General features: G+C 39.7%; 1 protein-coding gene across 1 annotated transcript in view; it reads right to left on the bottom strand.

Annotated features, from left to right (window-relative positions):
• Positions 1–243: 243 nt before the first annotated feature.
• The window catches only part of LOC149302761 (protein kinase C-binding protein NELL2), a 150340-nt gene continuing 128470 nt past the window's right edge, over positions 244–22113 (bottom strand). The window contains exons 16-20 of the mRNA XM_089481970.1: positions 10064–10204; positions 5136–5329; positions 4690–4866; positions 3582–3806; positions 244–294 (exon numbers count right to left, since the gene is read on the bottom strand). Coding sequence (XP_089338096.1) covers positions 244–294; positions 3582–3806; positions 4690–4866; positions 5136–5329; positions 10064–10204 — 788 coding nt within the window. The remainder of the gene's footprint in view (positions 295–3581; positions 3807–4689; positions 4867–5135; positions 5330–10063; positions 10205–22113) is intronic.

The following is a 22113-nucleotide window of genomic DNA, read 5'->3' as shown; positions in this document are numbered from 1 at the left end:
TGAAATAGAGGATCAGTAATAACTGATATATATATATATATATATATATATATTTGGCATCAAATGAAATGAATTTTTTTTTATATTTGGCCTTGTGAACATAATCAGTTTGCACATTGTTAGTAGGCAATATTATTTTAATAGCATATATATTTAAAATTGTATGCATTTTTTTGGTGTAAGGTCAGTTAGTGTGGAAAACATTCTTTATTTTAACCCTTCTACTGGAGACAGAAATTCCTTTCACAGCTCCTGAAGGCACTGAGGATCCACTGAGCAACACATGTGACCGTTCTGGGGAGAAAAAGAAAAGACCGGGTAAACCATGTGCTCTGTACATTGTTTTATGACACAGCAAATGCATTTTCACTGGCCTATTTTCACTATGAAGGAGATTAGTATTGATGGACATATATAGTGCTCTCAAAGTGACCCAAGTGTACAAAATAACATCTGTAACAACTACATATTTAAGTTTGTGGCACTTTGCATCTGCAGCCTATATATATATACATCCTGCATATACCATATTGGCTCGAATATAGGCCGCACTTTTTTCCCCCACTTTAAGTTTTTAAAGTGGGGGTGCGGCCTATATTCGGGGTCTAGCGCCCGACGCCTGGGACATGCAGTCCCGGGCGCCGGGCAGGCAGTGGGGTTTGGATACAGATCCCCCGCAGCGGTGCAGGGGACCTGCATCCTAATCCCCGATACGCTCAGACAGCCTCCCCTGCCAGCACTTCCCACGGTGGGGGGGGTGCCGGCACGGGAGGTTGTCTAAGTGCATCGTGCGGACCGTCCACACAATGCGTTTTACCTCTGCCCCCCCCCCCCCCCCGACTTACCGGAGCAGACTCCCAGGTGTCTTGCGGGGCCGGCGGGGGACATCTACGCAATACGCGTATACAACTTCCTGGATGTGCCGGCACCGGAAGTTACAGACGCGTATTGCGTAGATGTCCCCCGCCGGCCCCGCAAGACACCCGGGAGTCTGCTCCGGTAAGTGAGGAGGACAGTGGTAGCATATCTCGGGCAGGGAGGAGGACAGTGGTAGCAAATCTCGGGGAGGGAGGACAGTGGCAGCATATCTCGGGGAGGGAGGACAGAGTGGCAGCATGTTTTTTTGGTGCTTTTTTAAAGAAAAAAACTTTTTCTTTAAAAAAGCACCAAACTTTTAGGGTGCGGCCTATATACGGGGGCGGCCTATATCCGAGCCAATACGGTAGGTATAATGTAGAGAACATGCAACTTCTTCCATAAGAAACATGGACCACAGTCGATGACCAGTGCTAGAAAATGTTTTAAATAAACAATGTTTTCTGAAACACAAGCATAATTCTGTGGGCTGAGGAGTTTGCATACATATCTATTTGTATGTAGGAGTTATGAGGCTCTAGAAACCACAGCTGAACCACTAGCCTTTTATCTAAAGCTGCTTGGCTGTGCCTTCTCCCACCCCATATATCATTTTGGGCCTTTTATACCACTTTTGGTATAGTGGGTGCTAGCTCTTCCACCCTACCAATGCATGTTTTCCAGAGGTTAAGTGTTTCAATTATTTTTAATAACAGGAATTACATGTTTTAATGTGACATAATTTGGAGTTTTCCTTACGTAAGTTACCCTAAATTCCATTATTAATATGTTTATTTTTTATTTAACAGATGCATTACATGCTTTGTGTACTGTATTGACAACTAAAAATATTAGTAATCTTTAAATGTTTCCCTAGAAATGATTAAATACTGCCAAAAGTCAATTTGACATGTGCTTATTCCAACAAACAGGAGCTGTTAGCATCTGATCATGAAGACCAATGCATGAATATGTAGTCAGTGTGAGTTTTATCTATGCTGGGGTAAAGATAAATCACATAGGGTGTTCCATTAATTCTCAGAGTTGGCTACTAAAAATGGATGTAGTGACTTAAATCACACAAGAACCGTTCAACCTGACAATTTACATATGAGTCCGCTGTTTATTATCTATCCAAACGGACAACAATCCATATAGTAAAAAACACATATAGGAAAGCCAATGAATCATTAGATCAGACTGAAGTTTTAATGTTTAGAATGATGCATTCATCAGAATGCTACCCGTATTAATGTGTAAAACATGAAGGAATAACATGCCATATATCATAGGATCCTTCTTTCTCTATTTGCTTTGTATTCAGTTTTTCTGTGCGCACACGTGTTTTTTTTGTTGAATATAAAGATCATCGGGGATGTTTTGTAGGAAACTATCACGTAATATATGAAATATCAATGTTTCATTTTAATATTTCTTTCCTTCAGCTAGAAATTCCAACATTTTATGTTGCTTGTTCTCAGTAAGGATGTCTGCATAGACATGTTTGTGAAACTAGGTTTCTTTCTACTTCTGTCCTTTAATGTGAATACATTTTTGGATGCCTGACAGATGTAAAATGTGTTGCGCTGATCTTTAGCAAAGAAGGTTCAGTCACTTAGACCACAAGGAGGTGTAAAGCCGAGAGATGGCAATCCACAATATTCGAGGCCATTTGTGTCACAAGCATTCAAACATGTTCATTATTTGACATTTCTCTTAACGTCTGCGTTACTTCTCAAGAAAAATGAGCAGAAACTTTCCGCCCACTTCTGCTATTGTCTGTATATTCCTATGGAAGGTACCACAGATGGTATGTGGGCAATATTGTGAGGTTTCCGTAGCAACTCCCATGGGAGTAAATTCTGACCTTTAATTCTGTTATTTTAATTATTTTTATGATTTTCAAATATTTTTGAAACTATCACTGTAGTAAGACTTCAGCAGCAACACAGAATATCTGACAGTGTATTAGAATACATCTAGGAATAAGCAGGAAATGATTTGGGGTTATGCTTGTTGTACCAAAGATGCAGAATAAGCTTCAGTGCATAATGGGCTCTTTTGTTAGTAATACATATATTTTTCTACCTATGGCCACAATTCCTGTCCTTTAAAAGAAAACAAATCATTTTGAGTGTTTTTTTAGAACTCACTAGTGTAATTACTTTCTTCCCAAATCAAGTAAGATCTATCTGGTCAAATTCCAGAGGCGTGGGTTCTACAATGCGATCATGATGTCCCAGATAGTGTTTTCCCAGTGATCAAAAGGTTTTGGTCAATCACTCATATAGACTTTGGTTCCCTGCTTGGGCATTGATGGGCCATGTAGAATACAATTTGATGCATGCCCATGGTGATATTTGAAGGTCATTACTGTCTTTTTTTTCTTTGATCCAGCAAAACATTTAACTATAACCCTTGTTAGTCTTTCCCTTAAAGATGATTTGGTGTGACCTGAAAATCACACGTACCATTAAGCACCTAACTATAAGAAAACATATAATATCGTGATGTGCTAATACAGACAGATGTAAGGTGTAAGTATTGAGCTATTTAGATTTAGCTGTGCTTCATACCTCTAGAGAGTGAGTTCTATGGAAATGTAAGGTTAAATGTCTTGAATTTACATGCTGTTTACAACGGATAAATGTGGCTAGATATTCCAGTTTACATTATTCATCAACAACTACACACCACAGTTCATTGTGCAAAGTCTTTACATGTACCTTGCATTGACAGAGGGTGCACTCCGTGCCATGCTTAATCCAAGAGGAGCCTGTGAAGCGAACCACGTTAGTTTCATCTACACATGTCTTTGTGATATCATTCCGAATGATGTCTGCTTGGCAAGGGTCACTGATACAACGTGGACAGCACTCGCTTTCAGGAACCACACTAAATTCACAGTCCACATCTGGGCATGATAATGGCCAGCAATCAACTTCTCCTTGCTTAAAAAAGCAAATAAAAAGAAATTACAGTAAAATATTAATTTTTTTTCAAATAACTTGAGTAGTATATACTTGCATTATGCTTTATACCAAAGATATATCGTTGCATGCAAAGGTTTGAGTACAGCTGGAAAATACAGTTTGTTAAGTTTTAAGTAAAAAGAAGTTTATTCAACTCTATCAACAGTCAATACTAAGTTAGCAACATCAACATTGCATGTGTTCAATTTTTAATTCAGGTCACAGCACTCGGTTCCAAAAACCCTCTGGCTTATTTAACTGTTGCATACATGTACATGTAGTTTAACATTTTTGGTATCTATTATGCAGAAATTTGGAAAACCAATAGCCATTTTAAGGTCCCCCCTTAATTCATAATGCACCTTACTTATATATATTCCCATGTGCTCCCCTGATATGCCACTCTGCCCCCCCAGATATGCTTTATGCCCCCAAGAAATGCTAATCGCCCCCCTAGAAATGCCACTCTGCCCCTCCCGCCCCGGATATGCCACTGCCACCGGAAGGTTATGTCACGCCAGTGTTTCACCATAGAAACCCCGGCGGACGTGCCGACAGCGGAGGATGTCTACGCATATCGCACAGGCGTCCACGGCTGCCGGAGAGGAGGATCCAGGTCCCCTGCTGCGCTGCGGGTCTAAGTGAAAAAGAAAAACCATCCGCTCAGCCCCCAGAACTGCATGTCCCGGGTGTCGGGTGACACCAAATGCACATCCCTGCGCTAAGCCCCGATTATAGGCCACACCCCCACTTTAAAGACTTAAAGTGGGGGGAAAAAGCAGTATAATTATTTTTGCTGACCTATATAAATGTACATATTTGTGCTAATTAGTGGAAAACTGCAGCACTATCACATACTTACCAAACATCTGCATTGCTGACAATTTTGTACCCAAGTGTCGCCACTTTTGTATGTGAGTTCTCCATTTTGATGTAGGCACTGACTGCTGAGTCTTGGGTCACACTCAGGGCAGCAAAACAGGTCCACAGTTGGGTTTTCACAATCACAAACCATGCGACGACACATTACTAGTGCAGTCTGTTGTCAAGGAAACAGAATAGAAAAAAATAATTGTTCTTGAAAATATGTAAAAATAAATTTAAGTACAAACCTACTCCAGTTCATTATATGAATTCTAAAACTGTTCACCAAGCGCTCTCGTTCAGCATGACAATTATTTCTACAAAGTCAATGCTAAGGAGGCATCATATCAATAGATTTGATTTGACATGGCATATCAATACATTTACACCTCCTGGATTAACCACCACGTATTTTAGGATAATTAAAATAGTTATAATACTGACTTGACATGAACAAACTGAGCAGCGGTCATTCTCCAAAACCCAGATCTGGCCATTGTGTTTGATCTTCCCTTCATGTACACAGTCTCCAGAACAGTTCTTTCCATGTGGACAACGGCAATCAAATCCACCATCCAAATTGAAGCAAACAGTGTCGTTGCTGCAGGTGTGCCTTCCGGTTGCGCATTCATCAATGTCTGTAAATGACATTATACAGTGATTAAGTTGAGACCACATTTTCCATCCTGTGAATTATACCCACTAATGAAGACATCACACCATAACAAATTCTGGTCCACCTAACAAAGATTTAAAAAAAATATATGATTACATATGTTTATTGGTAGACTGATTAAAACAGAATTTTAGAAATCTTATATTATAAGGTCATTTTAAAAAGATCTAAAGTTTTTTTTTTTGCCTATCGTTTTCAATGCAACTATTTACATAAAAATATATTCTGATGCCTCATCAGATGTTTACTCAATATATTATTCTAGAGACGTATCATCAACAAACAAAATTCTTCTGTTAACTTTGTTTTTTGTTCATATGTATATTCTGCATAGGGCAGGTTGCACCACCCACTTTTAAAGCAGTAAGACATATATAGTCTATGTTGAACTATCTATGTTCCTATGTGTTGTGCATATCTATTGCCTGTTCTTCAACACATTTTTTTCCGTTCGACATATAGATGTTTTGAATTAATACCAGTTTAACACAATGGATGCATTGTGTAGATCAATACCGGAGAAACTGACGAGTAAGATGGAATATGAACATGGACCAATGTAGATGATATTAACTTTTGGCTCAGTGGGAAGCAAAAGCAGACCAGAAAGGTAATAAAGAGACAGGATGGATAAGACTCAGCTGAATGGGAGAACCAAACTCAGACCTCAGACTTGCTTTACCAATCTCTATACCCTACCTACACCCCCCTCTTTTTTACTGTTTGCGCTGTTGCCAAGTAAATTGGTGTACATCTGACCCTAAGGAGCATACGGAATTGTAATATGGACACAGAAGAAATGTTAAATGTTATATATATGTCAGAACGTTCTATAGTATGTCACACATAATTGTTTTTTTCCCCAGATGTGGAACCTAACTCTGGTTTCCTTAAATCAATATGAACGATCTTAACATTTACATCCGTAAAGTGCAACACTAAATCTTTCTAATTGGGTTTTTACACCCTGCGTTTGATTTAGATGCTAAGATGGATGTTGGCTTTGTCACTTTATCAGAGATGCCAGTAAGCACAAGCTATACACAGGCAGATAAATTAAGTGAGCACAGTGAACAGTCCAATCCAGGTCATCTGAAAGCAGATTCTTCCTTCACACTCAATCATAATGAACAGGCAAATATCTCAGAAACAGGGGTCATATATAGCAAGCAAAATTAGACCGATACAGAATATAAATTTTTACACTTGGGAAATCAATATTTCAAGCTGAGAAAAAAAGAATACGATCACAGAAAAAAAATGCTAATAATACAATTTCTAGGCATCCTATTAGCATAAAAAATCAATAGATTATCTAAATGCAGACAACCAATGGCATTTTCGGTCATAAGCTATTTTTCAGGATTACAGATTTGTTTTTTCTAGCAACACATTAATCAAACTGCCCTTCATCCCAGCTCCGGTACATTGAAGGACTCTTGGTTTCTCAGGGTGGATAAGCTTTACCATATTTATATGTATATTCATATTATAGAATATATTCAACGGATTTCAATTGATAAGTAAACCCTACCTCTGCATATACAATATATAGATAATGCATTACTAGACCATGAGGACCCCTCATATATTATGTCTAGGAGGAACATTGGCGTACCATAATTCCCAAGATGTAAGATCTCAGACTGAATAAATTAAATATATCCAAAAGTATACCAGTTGTATGAACCTCTCCATTACCCTTTACTCATTAAAATTGTCATAGACAGCCTAAACAACCAGGGGCAATGATGTAAAGGGGAACCATGACACAAATGGGGATCTCATTATAATGAATACATCACTGGTCAACAATATTACCACCAATATTATTGCCAACCTGAAATCAGTAAGTTTGTGAAATAAGCCAGTCCCAACCTTTGCAAGGAATGATGTTAATCACATTTCAGTTAATGAAAAAATATCCTGCATGCTCTAGTTTAGTACAGCACCCCAGGTCAGAGATTTCCTAGGTATAAATGGCCCATTTCTCTAGATTTCTCTCTTTGGGCCAAACCTTTATCCCCAGATGCTTGGGCCAGTTCGTATAAATACAGTGTAGTCCCTCCATAAGTATCCATATTTAAATATTTGTACTTTCAAGTATCTTTTCAGCTTCTATCTGATTAGTATTAACAGATACTATTATTATTAGAATAATATGTTTGAAAGATTTGCATTTTGGTGTATACCATAACCACTATTTATTTTTCTTATTTTGTTCCTCTCTTTAAATACCCAAAAAGACTCAGTGTGGTTTTTTTTTAAAATACTTCTCAGACAGGACATTTCTCGGAATAAGAGCACTAAAGGTTTGCAAACATGAATATATAAATCTCGAACAAATATGACATCAATAACTAGCTCTTGCATGGCTGTGCATAAGCAAATCGACACATTCTCAGCTAATAAATACTTAGAAAAGAGTCTGAGTCATATATTAGACCTCATCGGGACTAAATCAACTCGGCGTCATGGACAGTGGTGGAACTACCGGGGTCGCAGGGGTCGCGACTGCGACCGGACCCTGGAGTTCTGCCAGTCAGGGAGGCCCAAGGGGGGCTGAGCGGTTGCTGAAAACGACCGCTCGGCAACTCTTGGGCCCCCCTGACTGACAGAAATCCAGGATGCCTCTGCTCCCCGCTGCTGCTGCTGCCTGCCTCAGCGCTGCCCAGATTGCAGTGTTGGGAGCGTGAGGCGTTTGTCTCGGGTGCCAGCGCTTCACGCTGGCATATGACGTCATATGCCGGCATTCAGCAGTGAAGCGCCGGCACCCGAGACAAACTCCTCACGCTCCCAACACAGGCGTTGACAGTAAGTGACCTACAAAGGGGGGGTAGGGAGGGAGTGGGTAGATTGTGAGAAGGGGGGTAGAAATGGAGAGGGCGATCGTGAGAAGGGGGGGTAGGGAGGGAGAGGGTAGATCGTGAGAAGGGGGGGTAGGGAGGGAGAGGGTAGATCATGAGAAGGGGGGTAGGGAGGGAGAGGGTAGATTGTGAGAAGGGGGGTAGGGAGGGAGAGGGGAGATCGTGAGAAGGGGGGTAGGGAGGGAGAGGGGAGATAGTGAGAAAGGGATAGATGGGTTGGGGGTGTGGGTGGGCCCTTAACAGATTCTCGCACTGGGGCCCTGAGGTTTCTAGTTACGCCCCTGATCATAGACTAGGTAACATGGAGCTGTAGAGGTTACCACGCCAAGAAGGTAAGTGTATACAGACCTGGTCTGGGTCTTAAACACATTTCCACATTTTACTCCTCACTAAGTAGTCACCAATGATGTTACTGAGCAATTGTTAAAACTCTGCCAGCCTGGAACCATAAATGTTTTTGTCAGGATAATGGTTGTTATTTTATTGTCAAATAATGCAAAAACAAATTGTTAAGGTGATAGTGATGCACCAAGCGGATTTATGTGTCTAAAGTGTGTTTAGTCAGTTTGAGGTTTTCTATCCACTGCAACAAAATATACACTATCTATCTACTATCTAATATGGATACATCAGGTGGAACCATCAAAAGGTCCAAACTAAAATGAGGTACTAGATGCGTGTAATCTCAATATAAATCTTAACTTTTATTCAAAAAATAAGATACCCATATCAGATCACCAATCTTCTATATCAAAAAAAAACATATTTCACAGCCAATTGTTACCATATTGTTGACGTATTGTGACAAACACCCGAAGCTTCTCTGTGCTAGGTGATTGTGTGAATGATAGACTGTGGTGTTAGTGTTTGTGTGTACTTGTTATGAGAGGGGGACACGGGGCGCTTGGCATCATGCCAATGGAGAGGCGTGCTCATAAAAAAACAGCTGCCTAAATCATCCAGATCTAAAATAATGGATGAATGTAACATAGTTATATAATACATGTGCAGTAAATTACATGGTAGGCGATATTATAATATCTGGGAACGTCTCCTTCAGCTGAATGTACAGCTAGGTTTTGGCCTAGAATGGCTGGTCTGAGGTTGCACTTCCAACTATAATTATAGTCATTTATGTAATGCAAAAAAAGGAATTATTTCAGACATTTGTTTGGTGTTTTGGCTTTCAAAACTGTAAAATAATAATAATAATATAATAATAATAACAACAATATATATATATATATAGTCTGCCTGATAGAATGTTTCCTTCGTTATCCAAAATATAACTTATATATGTGTAAATGTTTTAAAGTCAAAGTTTATTTTATTTGTGGCAGTTTATTGAGATATGCAGCATTTCACAGGGCCAGCACAGTCGTTCTGGAAAGAGACGCTCAATAAGGTATGTCTTTCTTAATGTATAGTGCAAACAGAATTTTCTGTTCCTAGTTAGAATAAGCCAAACAAAATGTTACAACAATTATGAGCATCCTAGTGTGAAGATTTAACATCTTTTGAACTAGTGTGTCTGTGCTAAAAGATGTGACCTACACATTAAAATATCCATCACCTTGAAAACTCAAAACTGCTGTAACATTATTGCATGACTGTGAAAGAAAGCAGGACAAAAATGATGGGGGAACAATGAGAAAGTATATGCACTAACCTGGCCTGAAAATAAATTTGCGTAGCATTCAAAACCAATGAGAGCGGCATTTGTGGTGGCAAAACATAATTATTATTACAGTATAATTATGAGAATGGTAATGTCCTTTTAACAGGAGAATCACATAAAAATATCTGTAGCACTTCTGTTCTTTACTGACCTTCACATGACTCTCCACCAAGAGAGAACATCCCATTGTCGTGGTATCCATCCCGGCATTCACAGTGGTACCAGCCGGGTAGGTTAATGCAGTTAGCACGGCTGTCACACTGAACAAAACCTTCAGAGCATTCGTCAATGTCTGATCCGGAAAGGAAGGGAAAAAGTGAATTAGTTTACCTCATTCAAGACTTAAATCTGCACTTCTTAGCTTTAGTTTAGAGCAAATGTTAATTATTCATTTATAGTCATGCTTTTGTGTTAAACCTTCCATTGCTTTGATGGGACAATAACTGCCATACTCATCATCAGCTGAAATAATTGTGTTACCAGTGATTTCAGATATATAAAACACAGCCATTTTAATCAACTGTTTATTAAATATAAATACATAAATATAAGTAAATTCTAGAATTCAAGCAAAAAAAAAATTGCAATGTCTCAATGTGAATTTATTTTTCTTACAAATGAAAGGGTATTTTATAACATGTATTGATCAGGTTTAAGGTGTCCAGATCATAATATATATATTTTAAAGTATTCATCCAATGTTGTTTGGCAGACAGATGGATGCAGCACTCCGTCACACACTCTACCGCCTGCTTTCGTTTAAACAATACTATTTCATATAGCCACGGAAGACATGCTTGCAATGACCTGTTATGTCACCTGTATCTATCTGTATCCCCTACTGCAAGATGTAAAAGCTTCGAGACAAAACACACAGGGTTGTACTTTTCTCAATAGGAAATATGATGCATAACAGGACATATCTGCATAAACTTTATATGTGCATTATATGTGCAAATACTGCACATTTTAAGTAACCAAAATATAGAATTTGAATACATTTATGATAAATGTTCTTTCTGTTAAAGGTTACGAGACTGAGTGAGATATTGGGTGTATGGACACTTGTCTCTTTTTGTTATTGTAAATGTCTTGAATGCAGTTCAGGTGAAAAGATTTAGTCAGCTCTAGTTTGCAGGCCCATCATTTACACAATGAGTTCCCCGCAACAGCATGAGACAAGGACGTGTCTGGGAGTCAGGTTATTTCTTCCTCCTCGGAAGTAGAGGGAACCCAAGCAAGAACGCACAGTGGTTATAGATTGCAGATTCCATGTAAATTTGCATAGTCTGAGCTTGAGCACTTTCATTAGTCTCGAGTCATGTTTTACAGTAATAAAAGCTAACGGGTTTCTTAGAAGCTAAAGCGTTATTATTTTTGGTTATGTTTTGGAATCTGCTGGCGCTGTATAAATAAAGGTAATGTTATGTTGAACAGCACTTACTTTACTAATATGAATATGCCATTAAAGAGATTGCTTAAATGGTCACATTTTATTAAACCATTACAAAATGCTATTACGGGCAAAAAAAAAGCATATCTGAAAAAATGAAAATTCCATACTCATTCAATTATAGGAATGTATTTAACTGCAATGAAATCAAGAGTGAATGTCTAGAAAAGCTAATGTGTGAACCCTATCTGATTTGGTCTCATTAAAAAGTCCAGCAATATACAGTAGCTTCCATTAGCATCAAAGCACTTGGGGAAACAAAATAGTCCGAAATCAATGTGAATTAAAAGTCTATTTACTCAGCATTCTACAACAAAAAGATGAATCTACTAAACAGATTTTTCTTCTAGGAGATAAGACACTCAGAGAAGCCTATATCGGTTTTCAGCTAAATAAATGTAATTTATTTATCCAATTATATCTAATCCGACTCCAACAGATTTAAAATCTTACAATGCAAATATATACTTAATTATACAGCAGTACCTGGTTTGTAATTTCACTTAGTAGAGTAGGTTTACAACGCACTGAACGGTTTCTCAGTGATTAGATCTAAAAACACAAATCCTCAAAAATACATTCCAGACATAACCGATTCACAGTGTTCACTAGAATCCTCCTGCATTATTAATATATCTCTAAATATAGCTACCCCAGAGCACAGACTCATCACACTGCCAGCCACCCAGAGAAACTCTCTCAGTTTAACGTTTAAATGCCTCGTAATTAGCTAGAATGTATTAGGTTCTGACTTCAACAGTAACGTAGTGGGGGGAAAAAAACAGGCTACAACACATTAGCAGATCCCGGGGTTTTCCTTACACCCCAGCTTTTACACACACGGTTTTGATAATGGCGTCCTGTTGAGAGCCAATATTATTAGTTGATTGTGTATCACTTTGAATGATAATAAAAATATTTGGTATTTTGGCAGATTATACCATTACTTCTTAACCACGAAGCTTGGGATCTGTAGTTCTATATATATTGCATGTTTAAATTTTAAATACATTCCTTGCATTGTTCAATATATTGTACCTAATATGTCAAAATATTTATTCATAACACAGATCAAGATTAAAACAAATTACATTTTAAGTACGGTATATGGTTAAAAATTGTAATGGCAACACAATCCACCCCTCCTTTTTCAGGACTGCAAATATCATGAGCCGAAACAGAAAGGATATATATACAAAGCGCTATATATTTTCCCGTGATGGAATTAAGTGTATTCAGAACTACAGCTACAGCTAAACAACTATGCTACCGGCATTTTGATCAGTTACCCTGTTCTTGCTAGTTTATGTTTTCTGCACCAGTAATAGAACATGCTACAAAGATTTATACGATGAGCAACCATATCAGAAGAGTTCAACTGCGTGCTGGAAAATACAAAGTACTGTGCTAAAGAGACAATGTGGATGGTTAAGTATTATCAAAATAATGTACTAACTGATGAACCAACTGAAAATTAACACAATATACCATATTCATATATTTAATGAGCACATGAAACCATTTTAGAGACAGTGACACGTTCTAATATAGTACTAGTTTGCTAACATATTGATAACATATTATAATGTTGATTTTTCCAAAATGTATGGTGTTTTTCTGTGTATGAAAGTTCACTATAGTCTAATAAACCACATGAAGGGAACACAATGGTAATAATTAAGAGTAAAACAGAGAGTTACATCATAGTTTTTGATATATGTGAGCATTGGGACAAAAACTTTGTAGCGAAACAGTCATCATTGATCAAATTGAAATGGATCTGCTGAAGATTGCATGAATGGCTTAAGTACACAAATGCAGTAAATCCTCAAATTATAAAACATAACCATAGATAAAAGAAAACTTCCTAGGAGAAAAAGGATAAGGAACATACACATTAAGAAATACAGTCACAGAGTATTTAAGTTGCCTATAATAGTTTGTCACCCCTCACCCTGTAGTCAAACCATGCAATAGCAGCTTTACACATTTACTATACTGGATCTATACATAACACTTAAGACCCAATCTTTAAGTTTCCGTTTTGGGCACCACTAGTTATTCTATAGGAAGTATCCAACTGTCCAAAAATATTTATGTTTCTTTCTTTTTCGGTGCATGGTGTTGCAAATGTAAATAAACATTGGGGGATAGTAAATATTCTCAATTTCAATGTCTGAATAATCTTCCCTGTAATTATTCACAATGTAATGTATGTGTTGTTTTAGTAATTAAAATCATCAATCATTTCAAATCGTTCTGGAGGAAGAAGCATCACTGCAGGGTGTCTACTGCATTTACATTTAATGCTCACATCTTATTTAAATTCTCTTTTTTTTAATCTTCACAGTAAAGATGGCACAGTTAGCCATTGAAAATAATAACAAAAAACCACCATGTCGGCAGATCTAAATCTGTGGTACTTTCACTACTTGAAGCAGGTACATGCTTTAATGTCTCTTTTACCGTTGATAGACTTTAATGATGGTGCTTTTGGTACAGCCCTGTGGACGTTGGCAGAGATGCTGACAAAGAAAGAAGATTAAAGATAGAATAGAGAAGATAGAAAAGAGAAGGGAGAAGAGAAGATGCACAAGTGGTCAGCAGAAGCAGAAATGGTTTGGCAGAGAGTGCGAGACAGTGAATAAGAGCGTGAAAGAGTGAGTGACAGTGTGAGAAAAGTGATTGAAAGTGAACGTGGGCACCGGGCAACAAATTTAATCCCCAAATTAAAAATGCCCCCTAATTTTCAGCCGAACGGAAGGAAGGGCAGGTAATTCACTGCCTGAAAACGAATGGGCATAAAACTAACTGAAAAATGTGGTTTTTGGCCCATTTGCACTAATCTACAAATGATTTATGAATGGTTTTGATTTTCTAAAATAGTGGAGTACTTATATTTTTAAAAATCTTAAAAATTCTTCCAAATAGTCGGTTATATTTTTCAATCATCAAAAGAAAAACACAAAAAAAACATTGTCCGACCTGTATAAATAAACACAAAAAATCCCCCAAGGAATATTACTCACAGAGGAGGGAGCATGACATGCACATATAGCATCAAGGGTTAAACATATAGTAAAAAAAACTCACAGGTGAAGAACTTAAGGATACATATTTATTCTTGTAAAACAAACAAATACATAAAATGCAATGCTCACAAAGGGGAGCGGTGAGCAGACTTTTCAGAGCCTCACAAACACAACCAAAAAAAGTAGTAGTATAGAAGTCCCTTCAGATTTCTCAAAAGCCGCTGGTAACCCTCTGTAGGCTGTGCTGTTACTCCTCTTCCTCGATACATAATCAATGTAATCACCAACACGTTTCGCCTGCCAATCGGGCTTCTACAAAGCGCTGACATGCATTGTATCCATTCTCTCTCTCTCTCCCATGATATTCCTTATATAATGATTGTATCATTATATTATGTAAAGTATACGCACCAGAATAAAACAACCTTTGAAACTGCAGGTGAAATCTCCTTATTATGAAAAGAAGACTGACTGTAAGAAGGCGCATGCTTTTGGACCGTCTATTCTGGGGGTCTGATGCAGGCTGCCATTATTATTTGGATTCCAATTTTTATATTTGTAGATCAGGAATCCGAGCAGGCAGCAGCAAAGGCAAAATGACACAAGGTTCACTGATGCTAAAACAGCAATCCATTTCACAACCAGTTCATTTTGGCCGTTCTTTGGAGGCGTGCTTGGTACCGTCTTCAACTTGCCGTAATCATCATGCCGATTAGCAGGCAGCGGAGCAGGACAAACTCCTGCAACCAGCAGAAATAAGAACAAAACTACCAGCTTCATCTTCCTTCTTCTATCAATCCAGTAAAGTGGTGGCCTGAGCCTGTGTCCTGCACACATACACCCAGCTTGCTTTTATTGCATCACAGAGCTATGAGGTAACAACTGCTGTTAAAGCTGTACTCTTTGCAACTTAGCAGACATGCACAAAATATACTGTTTACTTTTTATAATATAATTTGGTGTTTGTTTTGTAACTACTTATAGGATTTTGAATGCATTCATCAGTATAATATTACAGCAGATTCAAAGAGATAGTGATTAACTGTCATACATGGAAGAAGCCATATAAAAGTAATGATGCAACCACAACATGGTGGCGTCTCCAGCTTTCATATTTAGAGGGGGGCAGGGACCAAAGTAGGGGGGCCAATTATAAAATGGTACATATACAAAATATATATATATATATATATATATATTCGTTAGACGTGCATTTTTAACTACATAGTATGTACTTATCTCTTTCAAGTAAAGGCTGTGATTGAAATATGATTTCAAAATTACAGCTGAACTGGCAGTTATTTTTCATTTGTTAATATTAGCCCCTGCTGCCAATATATATATAAATATTAGACGCTGCTGCCGATATATAGAAATATTACACCTTGCTTCCAATATATATTAATATTAGCCCCTGCTGTGGATATATACTTATATTATACCCTCCTGCCGATATACATAAAAATTATACCCTGCTGCCAATATATATATTAATATTAGCCCCTACTGTCGATATATATAAATATTAGCCCCTGCAGCCAATATTTATTGATAATAGCCCCTGCAGCCAATATATATTAATATTAGACCCTGCTGCCAATAAGACCCTGCTGCCAAAACATATATAAATATTTGCCCCTGCTGCCAATATATATATAAATATTTGCCCCTGCTCCCAATATATATATGAATATTAGACCCTGTTGCCAATATATTTTATAGTGAAAAAAATTGGACCCTACTCAAGCATTTCCTTGGGTCCCGCTCAATGATCCCTTGCATGCAATCACTCCCTCCGCTACCACACCAAAAAAAAATATATTTGCCACACTGACTGCAGATCAGGGGAAGACTGTGAGAGTCAGTCCTTCTGACTGCACCGTGACATTGAGAGGTCCTCTCCCCTGTAATCATCCCCAGAGTCCCTTTGTCCCCTCATTCACTAAACCATACCGCTCTTTTACTTACACCCTGTAGTTCAGGTATAGATCGAATAAACAACATATGGAAAGAGCACTCCAGGTATTGATCAACTGAATAAGACATACAAATCCTATATTTGCAGGTAAACATAAATAATGTATGGAAACCGCGGATACGGATCAACAGAATAACACAAAACCCAGCTTTGCAGGTATATATAATTTGGAAATTACATATAAACTCTGCATTAAAGGTATAGATAAAACCCCCTAACTTACAGGCACAGATCACAGGTCGCACCCCCCAAAGACAACCCTGGTCTCCACATTGCACACATAGAACGTGACCAGCACCCAACTTACACATACATAGGACGTGCCATCTTTGTCGCCAAAGAGCCCAGCATGAGTCAACATTGTCCCCAAACAGCTGGATGTACGCCATCTTTGTCCCATAAACACGCTACCTGTGCCATCTTTGTCCCCCGTGCTTATACACCCTGCTTATACCATCTTTGCTTTTTTTGACAAATCAATAATACACCTATGATTCACAAACACGTTTACAGTAACTCACTAATTCACTTGCATTCACACAATCATTTATTATTTACACATATTCATTAATGCATCCACACATTAATCCCGATCTACCCCCTCTCTCCCTCCCTATCTACCCCCTCTCTCCCTCCCTATCTACCATCTCTCCCTCCCTATCTACCCCTTCTCAATCCCTATCTACCCCTTCTCAATCCCTTCTTCCCTGTCTACCTCTTCTCACTCCCTGTCAACCTCTTCTCACTCCCTATCTACCTCTTCTCACTCCCTATCTACCCTATCTATCCCCTCCTAACTTTCTACCCTCTCCCCCTTTGAAGTTCACTTAACTTATAGAATTCCAGCGGTAGGATTGCGAGACCTTTGTCTCCCTGTTCTGCCGCAGTGTGCGCGGCTTTACTGCTGAGCGCCGGATATGACATAATATTCTTGAAATACCGGTACCCCCGACCAAAGCAGAGGCCTCGGAGAGAAGAGTGAGAGGTGCCTGAAAACGGTTGCTGAAAATGTATTCCTCAGCGACTGCTCTGCGCCTCTCTCTCCAAAGCGTCTAAAACCCCCCCCCCCCCCAAAAAAAAAACGGCGTTTCAACTGAGGGGGGCACACGGGGGGGCACAGCATGATGTAGGGGGGCCATGGCCCCCTCCTGCCGACGCCACTGCATGGTGGGAATATAGTGAAGGCCCCAGTTAGTGTGAAGCATGCTTCTATCACCATGGCTGCCAATAAATTGTTCCTGCTGAATTGGTTTATGTGGTGGTAAGGTAATGTTCCAAACTTTGCACAATTATTGGGAAGGTGACAAGGAAATGGACATAATGTAGCATTACTAACTTCCTCAACTAAACAGGCTGTAGTTTGTCAATCAGTGGCATTGTGAGATATTTAATTTAAAGTTTATATACTGTTGTATAAAGTATATATAGAGTGGGGACAGTATATATATATATACTATGCACGTCAGCACATTGGACAGACCTGATTGGCAGCCGAAATACGTGAGTGTGATTACAGCGATTATCCAGAAACTGGAGGAGTAACCGAAACACGTCCAAGACATTACAAGCCCCGTTTACTAATTAATTTCCGGCTATGTTTGTGAGCCTCTGAAAGGTGTGCTTACCACTCCAATTTGTAAGCCTTACATTTTCATTTTTTGTTTAGGAATAAATATTTCGGATTTGCTTCGAGTTCTTCACTTGCAAACGTTTTACTATATGTTTATGTTTTATATGTATGCAGGGCCGGCCCTATAATGGGGCAGACTGGGGCAATTGCCCCAGGCGGCACTTTAGAAGGGGCGGCACTTTGCCGCCCCAAGCGCTTTTTTTTTTTTTTTTTTTTTTTTTTTTGAAGCGGAGGAGAGAGAGAGAGAGGGGCACCGAGTGGTTTTCGCTTACCCGCTCGGCGCCCCTCTCTCTCTCTCTCCTCTGCGGCGAGTCTCCCTGTTCGGTCCCGGTGCCGGCTTGTAATGCAGAGCGCCGGAAGTGACGTCAATTTCCGGCGCTCAGCATTACAAGCCGGCACCGTGGCAGAGCAGGGAGACTCGCCGCAGGACTGTTTAAAGGTAAGTACCGGGGGGGGGGGAGGAAACGTAGATTATGGCGTCGGCGAAGTTTAAAATGCCGCCCCCCCCCCCCCCCCGGCGTCGGCGGGGGGGGGGGGGGGGGGCTATGTTTTAAACTTCGCCCCAGGCGGCGTTAAGTCTTCGGCCGGCCCTGTATGTATGTTATATTGGTCACCCTGTAGTGATCTGTGATTTAGGGTTTTTGAGCATGTGCTTTTCTTCTTTTTTATTAAAACACCTATGTATTGCCTATACCTTTGTCATCAGCAAGGGATACACATGAGGGGAGCAATGAGCCAGAACCACAGGCCTGTACATCACTTATATGACCACCAACATCTATACCAGGGGCGTCCAAGTTTTTTCTGCAGTGGGCCACTTCATTAAAATTGTATCCGTGCGAGGGCCGCACTCATTTTTCACTGTGAGAAAATATGGCCTTTAATAAAATATGAAGATTAAAATAAAGTAAATGACACAAAACCTTTACTTTTCCTCTCACTGATTTCTGGGCCTAGAAAGTTTTGTGACTACAAATTCAGGATTCTGGATAAGTAAAAATAAAATAGTTCTATTTATTTTAGCGATGCACTAAAATGAAAATCTGGACCAAAACCGAAAATTCAGGGTTCACTTAGCTGAAACTGAAAGTGACCTCCCACACACTTTTAATAAAAGTAAGTTACACACCAAAATTGTACAAAAAATTATATATTATGATTGTTAACAGCAATCTCAGGCATACCCAGATTCCAGCATGTACTGGTTGGCTGGGCATTGTATTTTTTGTCCAATTTTAGTGTGTAACCACGCTTTTATTAAAAGTAACACACCACAATTGGACAAAAAAAATCAACAATATGACTTGGCATGATAGGAGTGTGATTGCTAACTGCAAATACACTCTTTTTATACCCAGGCAACCAGTAAATGCTGGAACCTAGGCATGATGGGACTGTGATTGCTGTTAGCAGATTGCTGTTAGCAATCACACTCCTATCATCCCAAGTCAGCCAGTACATGCTGGTACAGGGTGGCTGCAAGTGCAGACCCCATACTGCTGGCAGCATCAATACACAAGGGGGCAGCTAGCTAGGTTTCAGCATGTACTGGCTGACTTGGCATGATAGGAGTGGGATTGTTAACCGCAATCACAGTCCCATCATGCCTAGGTTCCAGCACTTACACATCCATGCTATCACACACACACAAATTCATTCATTCACAGATTCATTCCCTCAATCAGACATACTCATTCAAACACCCTCCCCACCCCCTTACCTGCACTACAGCTCTCTCAATTAGTGATGTCCGGATCATGAACGAATCGTTCATTTGATCCGGTTCTTTTTAGTGATCCGGATGAATCGGTTCACTAGACTGAACGATTCATTTGTAGCGGTTCAGTCTGTGAATCATGCAGCTGTAACCTGATCCTAGAGCTGTGAGTCATCTGCAGAGCACTCAGACACAGACTCTGGGGTCAGGTTACAGCTCATTAATTCACACAGGAACGATGACTCATAGAGTCAGAGAGTCGTTCAAAGAGTCGAATGATCCGAAGAGTCGAATGATCCGAAGATTCAAATGATTCGAATCTTACAGGGATCCGGATCTTACAAGGATCCGAATCTTACAGAGATTCGAATCATTCAGAGAATATTACTGATACCATACTTTTATAAATAAATACATTAATAATGTTCACACTGCCCCCAGGATTTAGATTCCCCTGAGTTTGCCCCCCTTTACCTATAACTGCACCTACAGTTAACTTTATTAAATTAATTAAATTAACCCTCAGTCATCAGCATAAAATTAACCCTTATACCCCATCAACCATAACTGCCCCTGAAATTAACCGTAAAGATCCCATTAACCATAACGGCCCCTGAAATTAACCCTAAAGACCCCATTAACCATAACGGCCCCTGAAATTAACCCTAAATACTCAATTAACCATAACTGCCCCTAAATTAATTGCATGTACTCCAGATAAATTACCTAATAAATTGGTATGGTTGATGGGGTCTTTAGTGTTAATTTGGGGGAAGTTATGCTTAATGGGGTGTTTAGGGATAATTTAGGGGCAGCTATGCTTAATGGGGTCTTTAGTGTTAATTTAGGGGCAGTTATGCTTAATGAGGTGTTTAGGGTTAATTTGGGGGCAGTTATGCTTAATGGGGTCTTTAGTGTTCATTTAGGGGCGGTTATGCTTAATGAGGTGTTTAGGGTTAATTTGGGGGTAGTTATGCTTAATGGGGTCTTTAGTGTTAATTTAGGGGCAGTTATGCTTAATGAGGTGTTTAGGGTTAATTTGGGGGCAGTTATGCTTAATGGGGTCTTTAGAGTTAATTTAGGGGCATTTATGCTTAATGAGGTGTTTAGGGTTAATTTGGGGGCAGTTATGCTTAATGGGGTGTTTAGGGTTAATTTGGGGGCAGTTATGCTTAACGGGGTGTTTAGGGTTAATTTAGGGGCAGTTATGCTTAATGGGGTGTTTAGGGTTAATTTGGGGGCAGTTATGGTTAATGGGGTGTTAAGGGTTAATTTTAGGGGCAGTCATGGTTGATGGGGTGTTAAGGGTTAATTTTAGGGGTAGTCATGGTTGATGGGGTGTTTAGGGTTAATTTAATGGTGAGGGTTAATTTAATTAATTTAATAAAGTTAGCTTAAGGTGCAGTTGCAGGTAAAGGGGAATGTAAATCCTGGGGGCAGTGATTATTAATGTATTATTTATAACAGTATGGTGACATTCTCTGAATGATTAGAATGTCAATGAAGGCAGAGAGTCGTTCAAAGATCCGGATCTTACAATGATCCGGATCTTACAATGATCCGGATCTTACAATGATCCGGATCTTACAGTGATCCGGATCACTGTAAGATTCGGATCCCTGTAAGATCCGAATCTTTGAACCACTCTCTGCCTTCATTGACATCACTGGAGGCAGGGGGGAGGATTCATAATGAAAGGGGCGGGGCCAATCGTTAGTGTGCCTGCACGGAGTTACTGGAAAACAGTAACTCCGTGCAGGCACACTGAGTGATCCGAAGATCCGGATCATGAATCGGATCATTTCAGTGAACGAATCGAAATGATCCGAACTTCCCATCACTACTCAATGCCGATCACAGACTTCAGCAGGGGGCGCGGCCTCCCTCGTTCTCCCCACAGAGGAGGCAGGACTGGAGCAGAGAATAGACCCTCCCACAAGTAAGCAGCAGGGCTCTTGTGATCCTGGCTGCCGATCTCACGCGGGCCGCACCCCGAGGTCCCGCGGGCCGCATGTTGGACGCCCCTGATCTATACCATGAAAGGCTTAAGGCACTGCTGTAGTGTTCACATCTTTTACCAATACCGGTTCTTCTGCCAACCAATGTGACCCCAACCTCACCGGCTGCCGAATGCACCATGGCCATATCCCTCTCACGGCTGAGGCCTGCTCCCATAACCACTCTACATCCTACATGTTCCCCTAAGAGACCCTACATTAAGAAGACTCACAACACCATCACATTCAGCTCCACCATCTGCTAGATCACCACCAGCATCTGCTCACACCATCCATGAATAAACAGAGTCTCCAGCTGCTGCTCTAGTGTCATCATCATGAGGAACAGAGGAGAGTGTGAAAGGACCCAGAGACTCATTCCTGAGCCTCTCAT

The sequence above is a fragment of the Sceloporus occidentalis genome, unplaced genomic scaffold (genome assembly GCF_023333645.1).
Source record: "Sceloporus occidentalis isolate IW3139 unplaced genomic scaffold, rSceOcc1.0.p SCAF_17, whole genome shotgun sequence".
NCBI classification, from domain to species: domain Eukaryota; kingdom Metazoa; phylum Chordata; class Lepidosauria; order Squamata; family Phrynosomatidae; genus Sceloporus; species Sceloporus occidentalis.
Note: the sequence above shows the minus strand (reverse complement) of the source record. Positions and strands in the feature narration are given on the sequence as shown.